At 43.7% G+C, this 13,824-nt stretch overlaps 1 protein-coding gene across 1 annotated transcript in view; it reads right to left on the bottom strand.

Moving 5' to 3' along the window:
- The window catches only part of ABCC8 (ATP binding cassette subfamily C member 8), a 101,250-nt gene that overhangs the window by 38,731 nt on the left and 48,695 nt on the right, over window positions 1-13,824 (bottom strand). Inside the window, exons 12-13 of the mRNA XM_045291142.1 lie at window positions 1,539-1,579; window positions 254-399 (exon numbers count right to left, since the gene is read on the bottom strand). Coding sequence (XP_045147077.1) covers window positions 254-399; window positions 1,539-1,579 — 187 coding nt within the window. The remainder of the gene's footprint in view (window positions 1-253; window positions 400-1,538; window positions 1,580-13,824) is intronic.

Raw genomic sequence — 13,824 nt, 5'->3', positions numbered from 1 at the left:
CCCCGCCATATCATGCACTCTCTCTCCTTAGAGGGGTTAGTGAGTCCCCTATCCTTAGAGATACGCACGCAGGTTGGGTAGCCCCTTCTGAAGGATCACGTGGAGAGAAGCCAATAGGGTCCAGATGCCTCTGACCCACCTAGCCAGCTTCAGTGAGGCTTCCTTGATGCAGAGGTGTGTGGGGTCCCAAGAGCCAGCTCGGGGGTGACACACATGCCGCCTGCCCATTGCCCTTGCGGGCCCCTCCTCTCACCTGACTAGTGCTTTCACTGTGGACCGGACCACGCTGGACAGCAGGAACAGCGGAGTGACCAGGATGTGGAAGAGGGAGAGGGAGGCGAAGGCCACGGAGGGGGAGAAATCGGCTTCTTTGAAGAAGCTGACATGGCCGACAAAAGTCTGTGGACAGAGACACGATGCAGGCAGGGAGTGTGTCCGGTCCGGGTGTCTGCACGGGAAACACAGCCCGGCCAACCGACGGAACCTTCTACTGGAGGCGCCTCCGCCAAGCTCCCTCACAGTCACAGTCCTCCAAAAAATGGCTCCAGGGAGCTCAGGACTTGACGCTCTAGGGAGGGGGCTCTTCCCTCCCTGCCCAACCCCTCCTTACCAGGAAGGACCAGGAAGGACAGCAGCCTGAGAGCTCTCTTCCCTCCACCCCATCCCCAGGCAGGAAAATGTTAACCCAGTATTTACAAAGCCACCTTCTCTCTCTGCCTGCTCCTTGGCCACCTAGACAGCTCAGTCACCCTATTACCCAGAGTTCCCCCAAGAGCCAGACCCATAAACTATGTCGAAAGGGAATTCCCAAGTGTGCCTGACAGGCTGTGAACTCTCCACAGATCGGGACTCTGGCCCCAGGGGAAGCAAATGCACCTTTTTAAAGAACTGCAGCATTTGGGGGAGCCTGGGATGGGGCCCCTGGGTGAGGGGGCTGCAGGTTCCCAGGAGCCTGGCCCCTCAGGGTGGGGGAGGCCCTGCCTATCTCCCCAAGGCGCTCACACGCAGCCCTCGTCCTGGCCGGTCCAGAAAAGCACCGTATGATATTTAACGACATGGAAAATCATTTCTGACATAGTCTTCGATGTAAAAAAGTCAGCCACAAAACTGCCTGTGCAACTCAATCCTATTTTTGTAAAAATGACATAGCACAGTCCTTAAAAAAGACTGGGAGAAACACAGGCTATAACCAGCAGAACTCTGGATGAATTTAATTTTCCTTGGGCTTCTCTGAATTTCGCAACATGACAGCAATCAACATATTTTACTTTCAAAAGGAAAACACTGGATAGCGATTCTTTTTACAAAAAGAAAAGTTGATTTCTCTCAATACGAAGTTCGTTTGCACAGGCCTGGAAACAGGATCCCCTTTCAGTCTAGAGGGGGTGGGGGAAGGGGCAGGACCTGCTCTATACAGACTTCCAACCCATCACCTGGGTACCAGCTCTCCGAAGAGCCTGTGCAGAAAGAGGAAGCATCTGAACGCCCCCCCCCCCTCCAGCCCCCAGCAGGGCACAGGGAAGGACACGGGCACTTACGATGAGGACGGCGGCAATGGGGATGGCCGTGTTCATGAAAACTGCGGGGGAAGCACAGGGAGAGTACAGCCTGAGCAATGGCACAACTACCCTTGAAGACTCTGGGGTGCTCCGTGCAGCCTGGGGAGGCCACCCACAGCCTACAGGGTGACGTGGGGGTAGGGTCAGGGCGAACCCCAGTCCTGTGGCAGACCCCAGTTCTTCCCCCTATTTCCCTCAGGCTTCTTGTCCCATGGGTCCTCGCCTCTGTTTCTGGGAAGTTCAATCAAGGCTGACAGGCTTTCATCCGGTTCCCTGTGGACACGGTGTGGGAGGCCCCAGGGGAAAGTGTGTGTGTGGGGGTGGGGGGGTGGGGGGAGGCATGCTGGAGAGTTGGTCGCCTGCCACCAGCAATTAAGCCAGCAGCATGTGTTTCTGGGGCACCAGGTTGCTTCCCCTTCCTCTGTTTTGGCCTTCTGTATCCTCCCTAACTAGGTCTCTCCGAGGCCTCTCAGAAAATCCACATGCACTGCCAAGAAGTCAATGCCAGTGCACAGCAACCATGAAGGATGGAGTAGGACTACCTTGGGGGTTTCCAGAGCTGTGTCTCTTCACAGGTGGGTTTACATTGCTAACTCTGAGGTTAGCAGCCCAGCTGTACCACCAGCCACCTACTACACCCCGGGGGCTCCTTCTCTGAGACTGAGAGGCTTCTCAATCGCCAGCGATCCTTGAGAATCATTTCAAACTCATTCTTACGTAGGTGTCAGAGACCAAAGACAGATTAAAGCAGGACTTGCTTCTGATCTGATGCAGAGTCCCTGCCCCGGGTAACTAGTCTCGCTGGGTCATGCAATCTAAGTCCAGCCACCAAGAGTCAAGGGAGGGAGTGTCTACCACTCTGGGGTTGTTGCAAACAGAAGCTCACTCTTTATTCTGCTAAAGCCATGGCTTTTAGACCCTTCCTTGAGACCCCACAGAGCAAAGAGAATGAACTAACAGTTGGAGAAGGGGAAGCCCTGTTCTCCTATGCTGTATAAGGCCACCACTCTCTCCATGATTCTGTTTCTTCGTCAGATTTTTCTAAAACTGCACTTGTTCACACAGTCAGACTTTGCCTAGGGCAGAGGAGACAATGCAAGTGACGGACTATGTGATCCCCGAGTGCTGGCTGAAGATCATCCCTTGGGTAGGAAGTGCTAGAGCCTGCTCTCCAGGGTCTCCCCTGCTCTGGCCCAGGGTATGAGAAGGCAGAGGGAACATTGGCCTCAGGCTTGAACTCCGAGGGGACTTTAACCACCTAAGCTGTCACCTTCCCATCTCACTACCCTCCCTGCCATCAGCCTCTTTCAGGTCAGCTCAGAAAGGACCCAAATTAAAGCCCAAGAAGCCGGGAACCAGAGGCAGAGTACCTAGCTCTGACACATGGCTCCTGTCTAATGAATTTCAAAATCTAATTTCAAGGAGTCCAGGCGGTTAACCAGATTCCAAAGAATGATCACCCACAAATTCCCTATCTGTGAGTGCATGCACAGTGTAACCCCAGCTGGGCCCTGCCTTCTGGAGGTCCCAGACTAAGGAAGGAGACAGAGGCATGCTTCCAGGAAATCCAATCAATGGTGAGACAAAGACCACAGCCCTAAGGCGCTCCCAAGTAGATAGGGGAGATATTGTCCTCATCTTTGGGGGATTCCTAATCTGTTGGTGGAGACACAGTCCCACCATTGGAGTTCTCCCAGATCCAAGAGGAAGATATCACTGACGTCTGGGGGCACTGAACCTCCCAGGCCATCAGGCACTGAACCCATCCCAGTATCACACATGACGTGTTCTCAGTGCCTTTGCAGACAAAGATCTCATGGTCTTCAGGTGTCCATCACCCCTCTTTCACAGTCCCCAGCAAGGGGCAGTATACGCATTGGCAGTTTTACCCAGATCTGGGACTTGTATGTGGGAGGCGGTGGAGAAAGGAACATCATCTGGCCCAGGCTCTTGACCATTAGTAACATAGAGCTCTTAACATGCGGTACCCTTGCTCCTTCCCTGTAGGGTCAGTTATTCCAGAAAGTTTCCTTAGGGCAGGGGCCTCTCTCTCGCCCTATCGCAGCCCATCCCTACATATTACCATCTAGGGGGAACTCAAGCTAGAGATGTCTATACACCACTCCAGCTTCCTTCCTCAAACTGAGAGTCCTCCCTCATGAACTGGGGCTCCACTCCAGCTACAAAATAAGATCAGAGATGAATTGTAAATCGCTGTAGCTTGCCTGGAAAGCAATCTGGTGTTTTGCAGCCAGAGCCACATGGAAGTGCAGACCTTCTGACCCAGTAATCCTCCCCCTGGGAGTTTTTTTTTTTTTTAACGGAATAATCACTCAAACAGAAGCAAAAAACCATGGTCAAGATGGGGTGAGCTGCTGAATTATTTGTCACATCAACATAAAACCACCACCACCACTATAACAAGAAAGCTCCAAGCCAAGTCAGTGAGTGACTGAGGGACGGGGGTGGGTGGGGGTTTAGTGAAGGATGGCTCATCTGCCCTGTGGGAGATATCATGGTCAAGCTATGTGCGACAATTGACATCTTATCCTACTGCAGGCTTTCTCTGGTCCTGAGTTTTCCTCTCCCTCAATTTTCCTATTTTATTGTATTTGTTCTTGTAGCTGCCTGAACGCCACTGAGGAATGAGGCTATAAATAAATTTCAAAATGAACATTCAGAAGCAGATGCAGTAACACGGAGAATGCTTCTGATATGATTAATTTTCACCTTCCTCTGCCAGTGGTGTGGAGACACTAAGGCATGAAAATGTAATCTGTCCTTTCCCTTGTCCTCTCCGGGAAGGACAGCCTTTGTGAGTGAAGTCCCATGTTCCTTTCCCATTGATGCCGTTGGGGTGAAGGTTGTGCTCTGAAGGTCTCTCTGGAGACAACCTGCACCCGCCCACCCACCCACCAGGTCCTGGGGTGGGTGTGTCTGGGATGTCAGATGTGAGTGTGGAAGCCTGGGAAGTCTGAGGATGCCACAGACTCTGGCACCTCTCTGAGCAGAGCAGACACCCAGTACCCTGGCTGGGGGAGGAACAGGGGAAAGGTAACTGGGTGTTCAATTCTCACGAATTAAAGACTTGAGGTCTGGCTCCCCTTTGCTAGAATCACACAAACATCCCACCCCACCCCGTAAGATTCTAAGGTGGTGAAGGGGTGGCAATAAGACCAAGAATAGATTTTTCTCCAACTTTAGTGTGGGATGTGCTGACTCACCTTGATTTGATTTAGGAAGGGGGGGGGGGAGCCTGACAATGCACAGAACTTTAAAATTAATAACCCTAAAATTCAATGTCATCAAATTGATTCCAACTCATAGCAACCCTATAGGTCAGAGTAGAACTGTCCCTTGGGGTTTCTGAGATTTTAATTCTCTTTTTAAAAAATTTTTTTGGCACATAACCCATTTATCATATGACTCAATAGTTCAATCATGTCAAGAAGAGTTGTAGAATCACCACCACAATAAATTTTAGCATATTTCCTTCTTTCTTGTACTCATTGCTATTACCTCCCGATTCCCCACAACTTCCCCTGCCATAACCTAACTATAGCTACTATAATAGTCTTTACAATGTTCTCTATCTGATAACAAAGCTAAAAATATCCCTCGACTATTTATGGTCAGAGGGAATTCACCAAAGGCTTACTCTATGTGGACCCTGCAAATGAATTTTGGGTTTTCACTGTCGTTCATTTGCTTCTGAAAGCCAGGTGTTTACAATATAAGCTCTGATACCATTCCCTCCTTCAGATTTGGGTCATATAATTTACAATCCTTAGATCACCCAGGTTAGTGTGTCCCTTCCATGTGGACTTAGTTGGTGCCTCTCTTAGATGACTGATTGTTTGAAACAAGCCTTGAAGACCCCATATGCTATTCTTTCTTATAGCTGGGCACCATCTAGTTTCTTCACCACCCTTTGCTATAGCACCCATATCTTCAGTGAGAGACTTTAAATCTTTATGGGAGCAGCCAGCTTCATCTTTCTCTTGAGGAGCATCTGGTGGGTTAAAACCACCAACATTGAAGTTATCAGCTCCATGCATAATCCACTACACCATGAGGGCTCCTTCTTGAATATTAGGAAGGAAGGTCAACTGGTTACATAATGTTAAGTGGAAAGAGATTTTATTTTATTTTTTAAAACTTTTTTTGAAAGAGAAGATTGTAAATGATGTTAAAGTGTGGTAAAAGTTATAGAGAAGTACAGCAGCTGCATGTAGACAAGACTGAAAGACAATCTCTGTCAATGGAGGCATGTTTAGTAATAGTGTAGAAATATGGGTAGGTGGCTTGTTTTTTTCTGCCAGAAAAAAAAAAATCCTTTAAGAGTTACTCCTTCCAAAGCACAGCAGTAGAACTGAAACAATGGAAGCCTGGATTAGTGAGTTTGATGACAAACTCTCAAGATCAAACTACGAGAACAATCTACAAAGAGAACTAAATCAAACAAACACAAAAAACAAAAACTGAAAGAAGCCTAAGAATTATGTGAGAGATTATTAAAATAATTATATTTGATAAACATCCCAGAACAGGAAGAAGAAAAACACCTTAAGAAAATAGTTCAAGAAATGCTAGAAGAAATTATCTTTAACATCACAACACAAAAGGAAATAACCGTTTAAACCATCCATGAAGCTGAAAAAACAAACAAACAAATAAAAACCCAAGAGGGACTGACCCCAAAAGAAAATAACTGCAATATATTATAGCCAAACTTTCCAACATCAAAGAAAAGCAATGAACCCTGAGAGCAGTTTGAGAAAAAAGAAAAGTTACCTATACAGGGGGGAGAATAAGAACATGTTTTAATTTTTCAACAGAAACATGTAGGCAAAAGGGAAATGGAATGGCATATCTAAAACTGAAAGAAAAAAACTGCCAACCAAGAGTGTTATTTCTAGCAAAATTATTCCTCAAATATGAGGGAGATCTGAGAACATTTTCAGATGAAGAAATTTAAAGGAATTATAAAAACAAGACCACCCATGCAAAAAGATACTAAAGGAAGTTCTTTGGACAGAGAATCAACAACAGCTGACAGTAACCTGGGAATAACATACGACACCACCATCGAGAAACCAACCCACTCAAGCAGTACACGAAGTAGAACAAACCTGTAAGACTGAAAATAGGGAAGCAGAGCTAGCATTCCACAACAAAGTGATAGCGGGACTAGCAAGCAAGCAACCAATCAACCTCACTGTCTTTGAGTCAATTCTGACTCATGGCCACAATATAGGGCAGAGTATTACTGACCCTGTGCGTTTCTGGGACTGCGTATCTTTATAAGAGCAGAAAGCCTCACCTTTCTCCCATGGGGCAGCTAGTGGTTTCTAACTGATGACCTTGTGGTTAGCAGTCCAATAGATAAGCCACTATACCACCAGGGCTCCTTAGAGCAGTGGTTGTCAACCTTCCTAATGCCGAGACCCTTTAATACAGTTCCTCATGTTGTGGTTACCTCCCAAACATAAAATTATTTTCGTTGCTACTTCATCACTGTAATTTTGCTACTGTTACGAATCGGGTGACCCTTGTGAAAGGGTCGTTTGACCCCCCCAAAGGGGTCGTGAGCCACAGGTTGAGAACTGCTGCCTTAGAGGAAAGAGTAGATATAAAATAGTCGAGTGTAGAAGAAATCAAATAGGTCACAAGAGAGAACAAACTGCCTAAAATTTGGAGGGAAAATCACAAAAAAGAAGCTTACTTCAAAGAACGTGGAGAAACCTCATCAAAATTAAATAAAGGAAAACCACACACACCTAGAACAAAGCAACATAAAAGCAAAGAAAATCAACAAAAAATAACCCACAAACAAAATGAATTCAGCACAGAATATTATGATGAACAAAGAAACCAATCACTACAAAAAAGCAAATAGCAAAATAAGAGCAATAAAATTGTACCTATAAATAACAAAACTGAATGAAATGGGTTAAACTCACCAGTCAAGAAACAAGACTAACAGAATGGATAAGAAAACAGGACCCATTAATATACTGCTTACAGGAAACACCCCTTAGACACAAAGATAAAAATATACTAAAAAAAAAAACAACCAAAGGATGGTGAAAAATCTAGCAAGTTAACATCAATTAAAAAAAGAGGAATAAATTATTAGTTTCTGATAAAAAATAGACTTCTAAGTAAAAACCATCATGAGACAAAGAAGGGCATTACATAGTGATTACAGTCACAATTGAACAAGAAGACAAAACCACAATAAATACCTATGCACCCAATGAAAGATCCTCAAAATACAGCAACCAAACAGACAATACTACAATAATAGTGCAAGACTTCGACACACCATTCTTAAGTAGCACAGATCAACTGGAAAGAAAATCAATAAAGAGAGAAAAATTAAACAACACAATTAAGAAACTTGATACTTTACACATATGTGGAACATTCCACCTAACAGCAACACAATATACATTATTTTACAGTGCACATGGAACATACTCCAGACTAGATTGTATGTTAGGATATAATACAAGCATCAATACATTTTAAAACATCAAGACATGACAAGTCACTTTCTAAAGTTATAATGGTATAAAATAAACCAGTAATAGGAAGATTGCACCAAAAATAAATAAAATACATGGAAAATGAACAACAACCTCCTTAAAAATTACTGGGGACAAGAATGATGATGGCAACAAATGTACAAATGTGCTTGATACAATGGTTGTATATATGGATTGTGATAAAGAGTTATATGAGCCCCCAATAAAATGATTTTTTAAATTTACTGGCTAATTGAAGAAATAAGGGTGCGATTTAAAATTCCTGGAAACAAATGAGAACACAAATACAATATACCAAAACCTCTGGATACAGCAAGAGCATTACCTAGGGCCAATTTATAGCAATAAGTACACACACCAAAAAATAACCAAGAACAGAAATCAGCATTTTAACACATCTTCAAGAATTATGAAGAAAAGAGATAATAAATATCAGAGCAGGGATAAATAAGTCTGAAACAGAAAAATGATCTTAAAAAATTTAAGGAAGGTGACCTCTGGGAAGATGGCCCCTGAGTAACACAAACCAGAGGGACTCCGCAGAAATCAGTGCAGGAGAGTTACTAAGAGGGAAACCCAACACTGCCGGGTCATAGGAAGAGCATCATAAAGATAAGTAGGCACAGATCCACTAGATTTTGAGGATCTGGGGGCTTTTGGCTTACCACAGGGGAAGCTGGCTAGGGTCTAACCTTGGCCCTTTCACTGTCTCAGTCAGAGCCGGCTGCGCAGGGGCTTTATCTCAACACACCAATAGCTTGCTGCTGCCTTGGGGGAAGGGATTAAACCCCTCCAGCCCCATGGGAAGGGATCGTGCTCAGTTACACTGTTACTTTTGTTTCCCTCTCTTCTCTCTCTCGCTCACAGTCTTTTTTTTTTTTTAATAAAAAAATTAAAAAAAAAAACGCTTACAGTCTTAGTGGGCTCAGTTTTTTTCTTTTTCTCTTCCCTTTTCTCTCACATGCCACTGCCGACCTCCAGACCACACCCCTTAGCCAAGGGCATTTATGCCTCCCCTCCACCCAGCTGGGAGAGCTCCACCCACTGCAGTGTAACCTGAGGCTGGGGAAAGCCCACTCACACTCCACCAGAGAATATCCTGCCCAACTTCTTCCATGGGAAATCCTGCCCACTTTCTTCCCAGGGAAATTCCACCCATCCACCCTATCCAGTGCCTAACACTTGGCTAGGAAAATCCTGCCCACCTTTTTTGGGGGAAATCCTATCTGAGTCTCTGGGAGAGCTCCTACCCATCCTCTGTGGTCCAAAGTGACTGAGGGGACTTCCTCCCGTCTGCCATAGTGCCTCACAAGGCCTAAGGCAGCTCGGCCAATTCTCGCCAACATTCCACACGGCTGCGGGAGCCTATGCCCAAACTCTGCAGCCATCTACCTGACCAGGGCAATTCTGCCCAGCATTCACTGTGCTCTACACCAAAGCCGGCAACCCACCAGCTTTCTGTGTCACTCCCGTTGTAGCAGGCATCCCCACACACCCTCTGTGGCTCCCCAAGATGCCTTGGGCCACACCATCATGGCTTCTTGTGAGATCACCCAGTGCAGCACCATCCTTGAGGGTCCACAAAAACCCAACCAGTGTCCCGTGAAAGGACCAGAAACCTTGCCCTCCAAATAACAGAATACTGGTTGACTAGAGAAAGAATGAAGCCACAGAAGGATAAAGTGATAGGCCAATTCCATAGTGAAATTAGCTGCAGGCAGTTCGAAGAAGCATTCCTATGAGTCTCCCAGAGAAAGCCAGTGCTCTTCAACTCCCTGGAAAATGACACCTGGCTTCTCTAAAACAATGCAACACAAACATCAATCAGCCTCAACGACCTCAATGAAAAAACAGGATAAACAAAAGGCAATGGCAGAAGATGTCCTGAACTTAACAATGTGCATAAAAGAAGCAGACACTGATGTGGCACCAAAATAATTTTTCAGAATGCTGCTTGGAGTCATACAGGATATGAGGGAAGCAATACAGCAAAAGGATGAAATGATAGAGGAGATAATGGCCATACACCAAAGGGAAATACAAGAGCTTAAAGACGAGCTAACAAAAACCAGTAGCAGACTCACAGATGTCACCAATCGATGGGAGGAGGCAGAGAACCACACCAGTAACTTGGCGGACAGCCAAGCAGACTTTAACAAGCACGAACAAAAATCTAATAAGATCATCAGAGAAGCTGAAGAAAACCTAAGAGCTATGTCTAATGCTATGAAGAGGAAGAACATTAGAATTATTGAATTACCAGAGGAAGACAAAACAAAGAAGTAATGTGCAACAATAGTGAGAGAATTTTTGGAGGAAAACTTACCCAGCTTAATGAGTGAAAACCAGGCAACCATTCAGGAGGCTCAAAGAACACCAGCTAGACTGAATCCCAGGAAGAAGTCACCAAGGCACATAATAGTTCAACTATCCAAGTTTGAGGAAAAGGAGAAAATCATGAGAGCAGCTAGGCAAAAACAAGTAATCACATATAAAGGTTTCCAAATAAGAATAAACTCAGACCTATCAGTGGACACTATGAAGAAGAGGAGAGAGTGGAGTAACATATTCCAAAAATTGAAGGAAAATAACGCAAACCCAAGAATACTCTATCCAGCCAAATTATCTATCAAGATAGATAGAGAAGTAAGAGTCTTCCAGACAAGGAAAAACTCAAGGAATACGTTAGAAGAAACCCAGCCCTTCAAAACATCCTTGCCAACCCAGTATGGGCAGAAGAACAGCACTCACCAAACATAAATAAGAGACCGCCACATAGAACTACTCTACCCAGAGGACAACAAAGAGAAAACAGACCCCAAGAAAGCATTGGCTTAAGGATTCAAAGAAGTCAAGAATTAAACACACACACACACACACACACACACACACACACACACACACACACATCATGCTGCTAAGAAAGAGAGGTAGGAAAATATCCAACACAAAAGGTATACAGTGAACCCTCATTTATCGCGGTTAATCGGTTCTAGACCCTACTGTGATAAATGAAATTCCGCGAAGTAGGATTCCTTATTTGTAAATCAAATATTTTCGTAGTTAGAGCATAGAGGACATGAAAAAACACCCTTTAGTCACCATTACACTCGTATTACCCAATTTATTAAACGAAAAAGGGAAAATACAGTAAAACATTTTGGACGTTACAATGATCATTTATTATTTATTATATTATTTATGGCATCAAGCGTGTACAGTATGAGCCAATCAGTGGCAGTAATGACAGAGCATGCGCTGCTACGCAAAAACCGCGATAGAGTGAAGCCGCGGAAGTCGAAGCGCGAAGTGGTGAGGGTTCACTGTAATATGACATCACAGAGTCCACAGATGAAGATTATAATCATGAATATCAAAGGACTGAACTCAGGTATTAAAAGACTGATGCTAGCAGACTGGCTTAGAAAACCCAATCCATCAATCTGCTGCCTACAGGTTACTCATCTCAAGGCTACAGACCAAAATAGGCTGAGAATCAAAGGCTGGAGAAAATCATACCAAGCAAACAGCAATTCATAAAAAGCAGGGGTCGCAATCCTAATTTCGGATAAAATTGACCTCAAAGTGCAAACCATAAAAAGAAATAAGGAGGGACACTATATAATACTCAAGGGAATTGTAGACAAAGAACCACTAAGCAATTAAAACATATATTCCCTGAATGAGAGACCCACTGAAAACTCAACCAAATGCTCCAAAAGATGAAAAAAGAAATCACAACCTCAACAATTATACAAGGTGACTTCAATACACCGCTCTCTGAGAAAGATAGATCACAGGGAAAGAACACTACAATTAGACAATATGACCTGATAGATATTTCCAGAGCTTTTCATCCAAATAAAAAAATTCACATTATTTTCAAGCCGGCATGGCACATATTTGAAGAAGGACCACATGCTGGGGCATAAGTTGAATCTGCATAAATTTAAGCACATTTATATCATACGGATCTCTCTCTCTGACCACTGTGCCATAAAGCTGGAAATTAGGAAATTTTGGAAACAAAAGGAAGATGAAGAAAACAAGAGCAAGCAATTGGAGGATGAATAACCCTCTACTGCAAAAGGAGTGTGTACTGGCCCAGATCAGAGATGAAATTAGGATCTTTCTAGAAACCATCGAAAATGAGAACATGAGGTACCAAAACTTATGGGACACAGCAAAGGCAGTTATTAGAGGAAGCTTGATAGCAATACTGTACATACACACATGAAAACGGAAGAGAGACTTATGATTGATATGATGGCACAAAATTTACAGCAACTAGAGCAGAGCCAACAGGACAATCCTACTAATAGCAAAAGAAACGAAATAACAAAAATCGGGTTGAGATTCAGGAGAGAGAAAATAAGAAAACTATGGAAAAAAATTAATGCTGCTAAAAGTTGTTTTTTTGTGAAAGGATAATCAGAATCGACAGACCACTGGCAAACCTAACCAAAGAAAGGCGGGAACAAATTTCAATAGCAAGGATGAGGGCTGAAAGAGGGCACGTTACAACAGACCCTAATGAATTCAAAAGGATAATTACACAGTACTACGAAGGACTGTCCTCCAATGAATTCAAGAACTTGGAAGACATGGACAAATTCTTGGAAAAACAATCCCTCCCTAGACTATCCCCGATGGATGTCAAGAATTTTTTTTTTTTATGTCAAGAATTTTAACAGACCCATAGCAATAGAACAAATTGACAAGGTTATCAAGGGATTATCCACAAAAAAATCCCCTGGACCAGATGGCTTCACAGGAGAATTCTACCAAGCATTCAGGAAAGAACTGACACCAATCCTACATTAACTCTTCCAGAACATAGAAAAGGACAGCAAATCCTCCAACTCCTTCTATGAAGCTAGCATAACTCTGATACCGAAACCGGACAAGGATCCCACAAAAATCGAGAACTACAGACCAATATCCCTAATGAACATCGATGCAAAAATCCTTAACAAAATACTGGCCAATAGAATACAAAAGCATATAAAACAAATAATTCACTATGACCAAGTGGGACTCATAGCAGGGATGCAGGGATGGTTCAACATAAGAAAGACTCTTGGTATAATTCACCACATTGACATGAAAAACTATAAGAATCATCTGATAATATTGATAGATGCGGAAAAAGCATTCAACAACATCCAACACCAATTCCTGTGTAAGACACTCAAGAAGATATAAATGGGAGGAAAATTCCTCATGACAACACAAGCTGTATATGAAAAACCAACAGCCAATGTGATAGTCAATGGAGAAAAGACTAACACAGTTCCACTGAAAAAGGGGACCAGACAAGGATGACCCCTGTCCCTACTCTTATTTAACATTGTACTGGAGGTTTTAGGTAAAAGCATAAGGCAAAGAAGAGACATCAAAGGTATTTGCCTAGGGAACGAAGAGGTGAAACTATAATTATTTGCAGATGATATGATTTTATATATGGAAAATCCCAAAAGCTCCACAAGGAGAGTACTGGAAGCAATAGAGGAGTTTGGCAGAGTGTCAGGATACAAGATCAACAAGCAGAAGTCCATTGGACTGCTATACACATCAGATAAGACCACAGAAGAGGATATCAAAAAGGTGGTACCCTTCACAATAGCCAAGCACAAATTGAAATATCTAGGGATATACTGGACTAAAAGAACAAAATATGTATATTAGGAAAACTACAGAACACTATTACAAGA

The sequence above is a fragment of the Echinops telfairi genome, unplaced genomic scaffold, assembly GCF_000313985.2.
Source record: "Echinops telfairi isolate 266 unplaced genomic scaffold, ASM31398v2 ScPeMD7_60;HRSCAF=208, whole genome shotgun sequence".
Taxonomy (NCBI): domain Eukaryota; kingdom Metazoa; phylum Chordata; class Mammalia; order Afrosoricida; family Tenrecidae; genus Echinops; species Echinops telfairi.
This window is presented reverse-complemented; position numbering and strand designations above follow the sequence as displayed.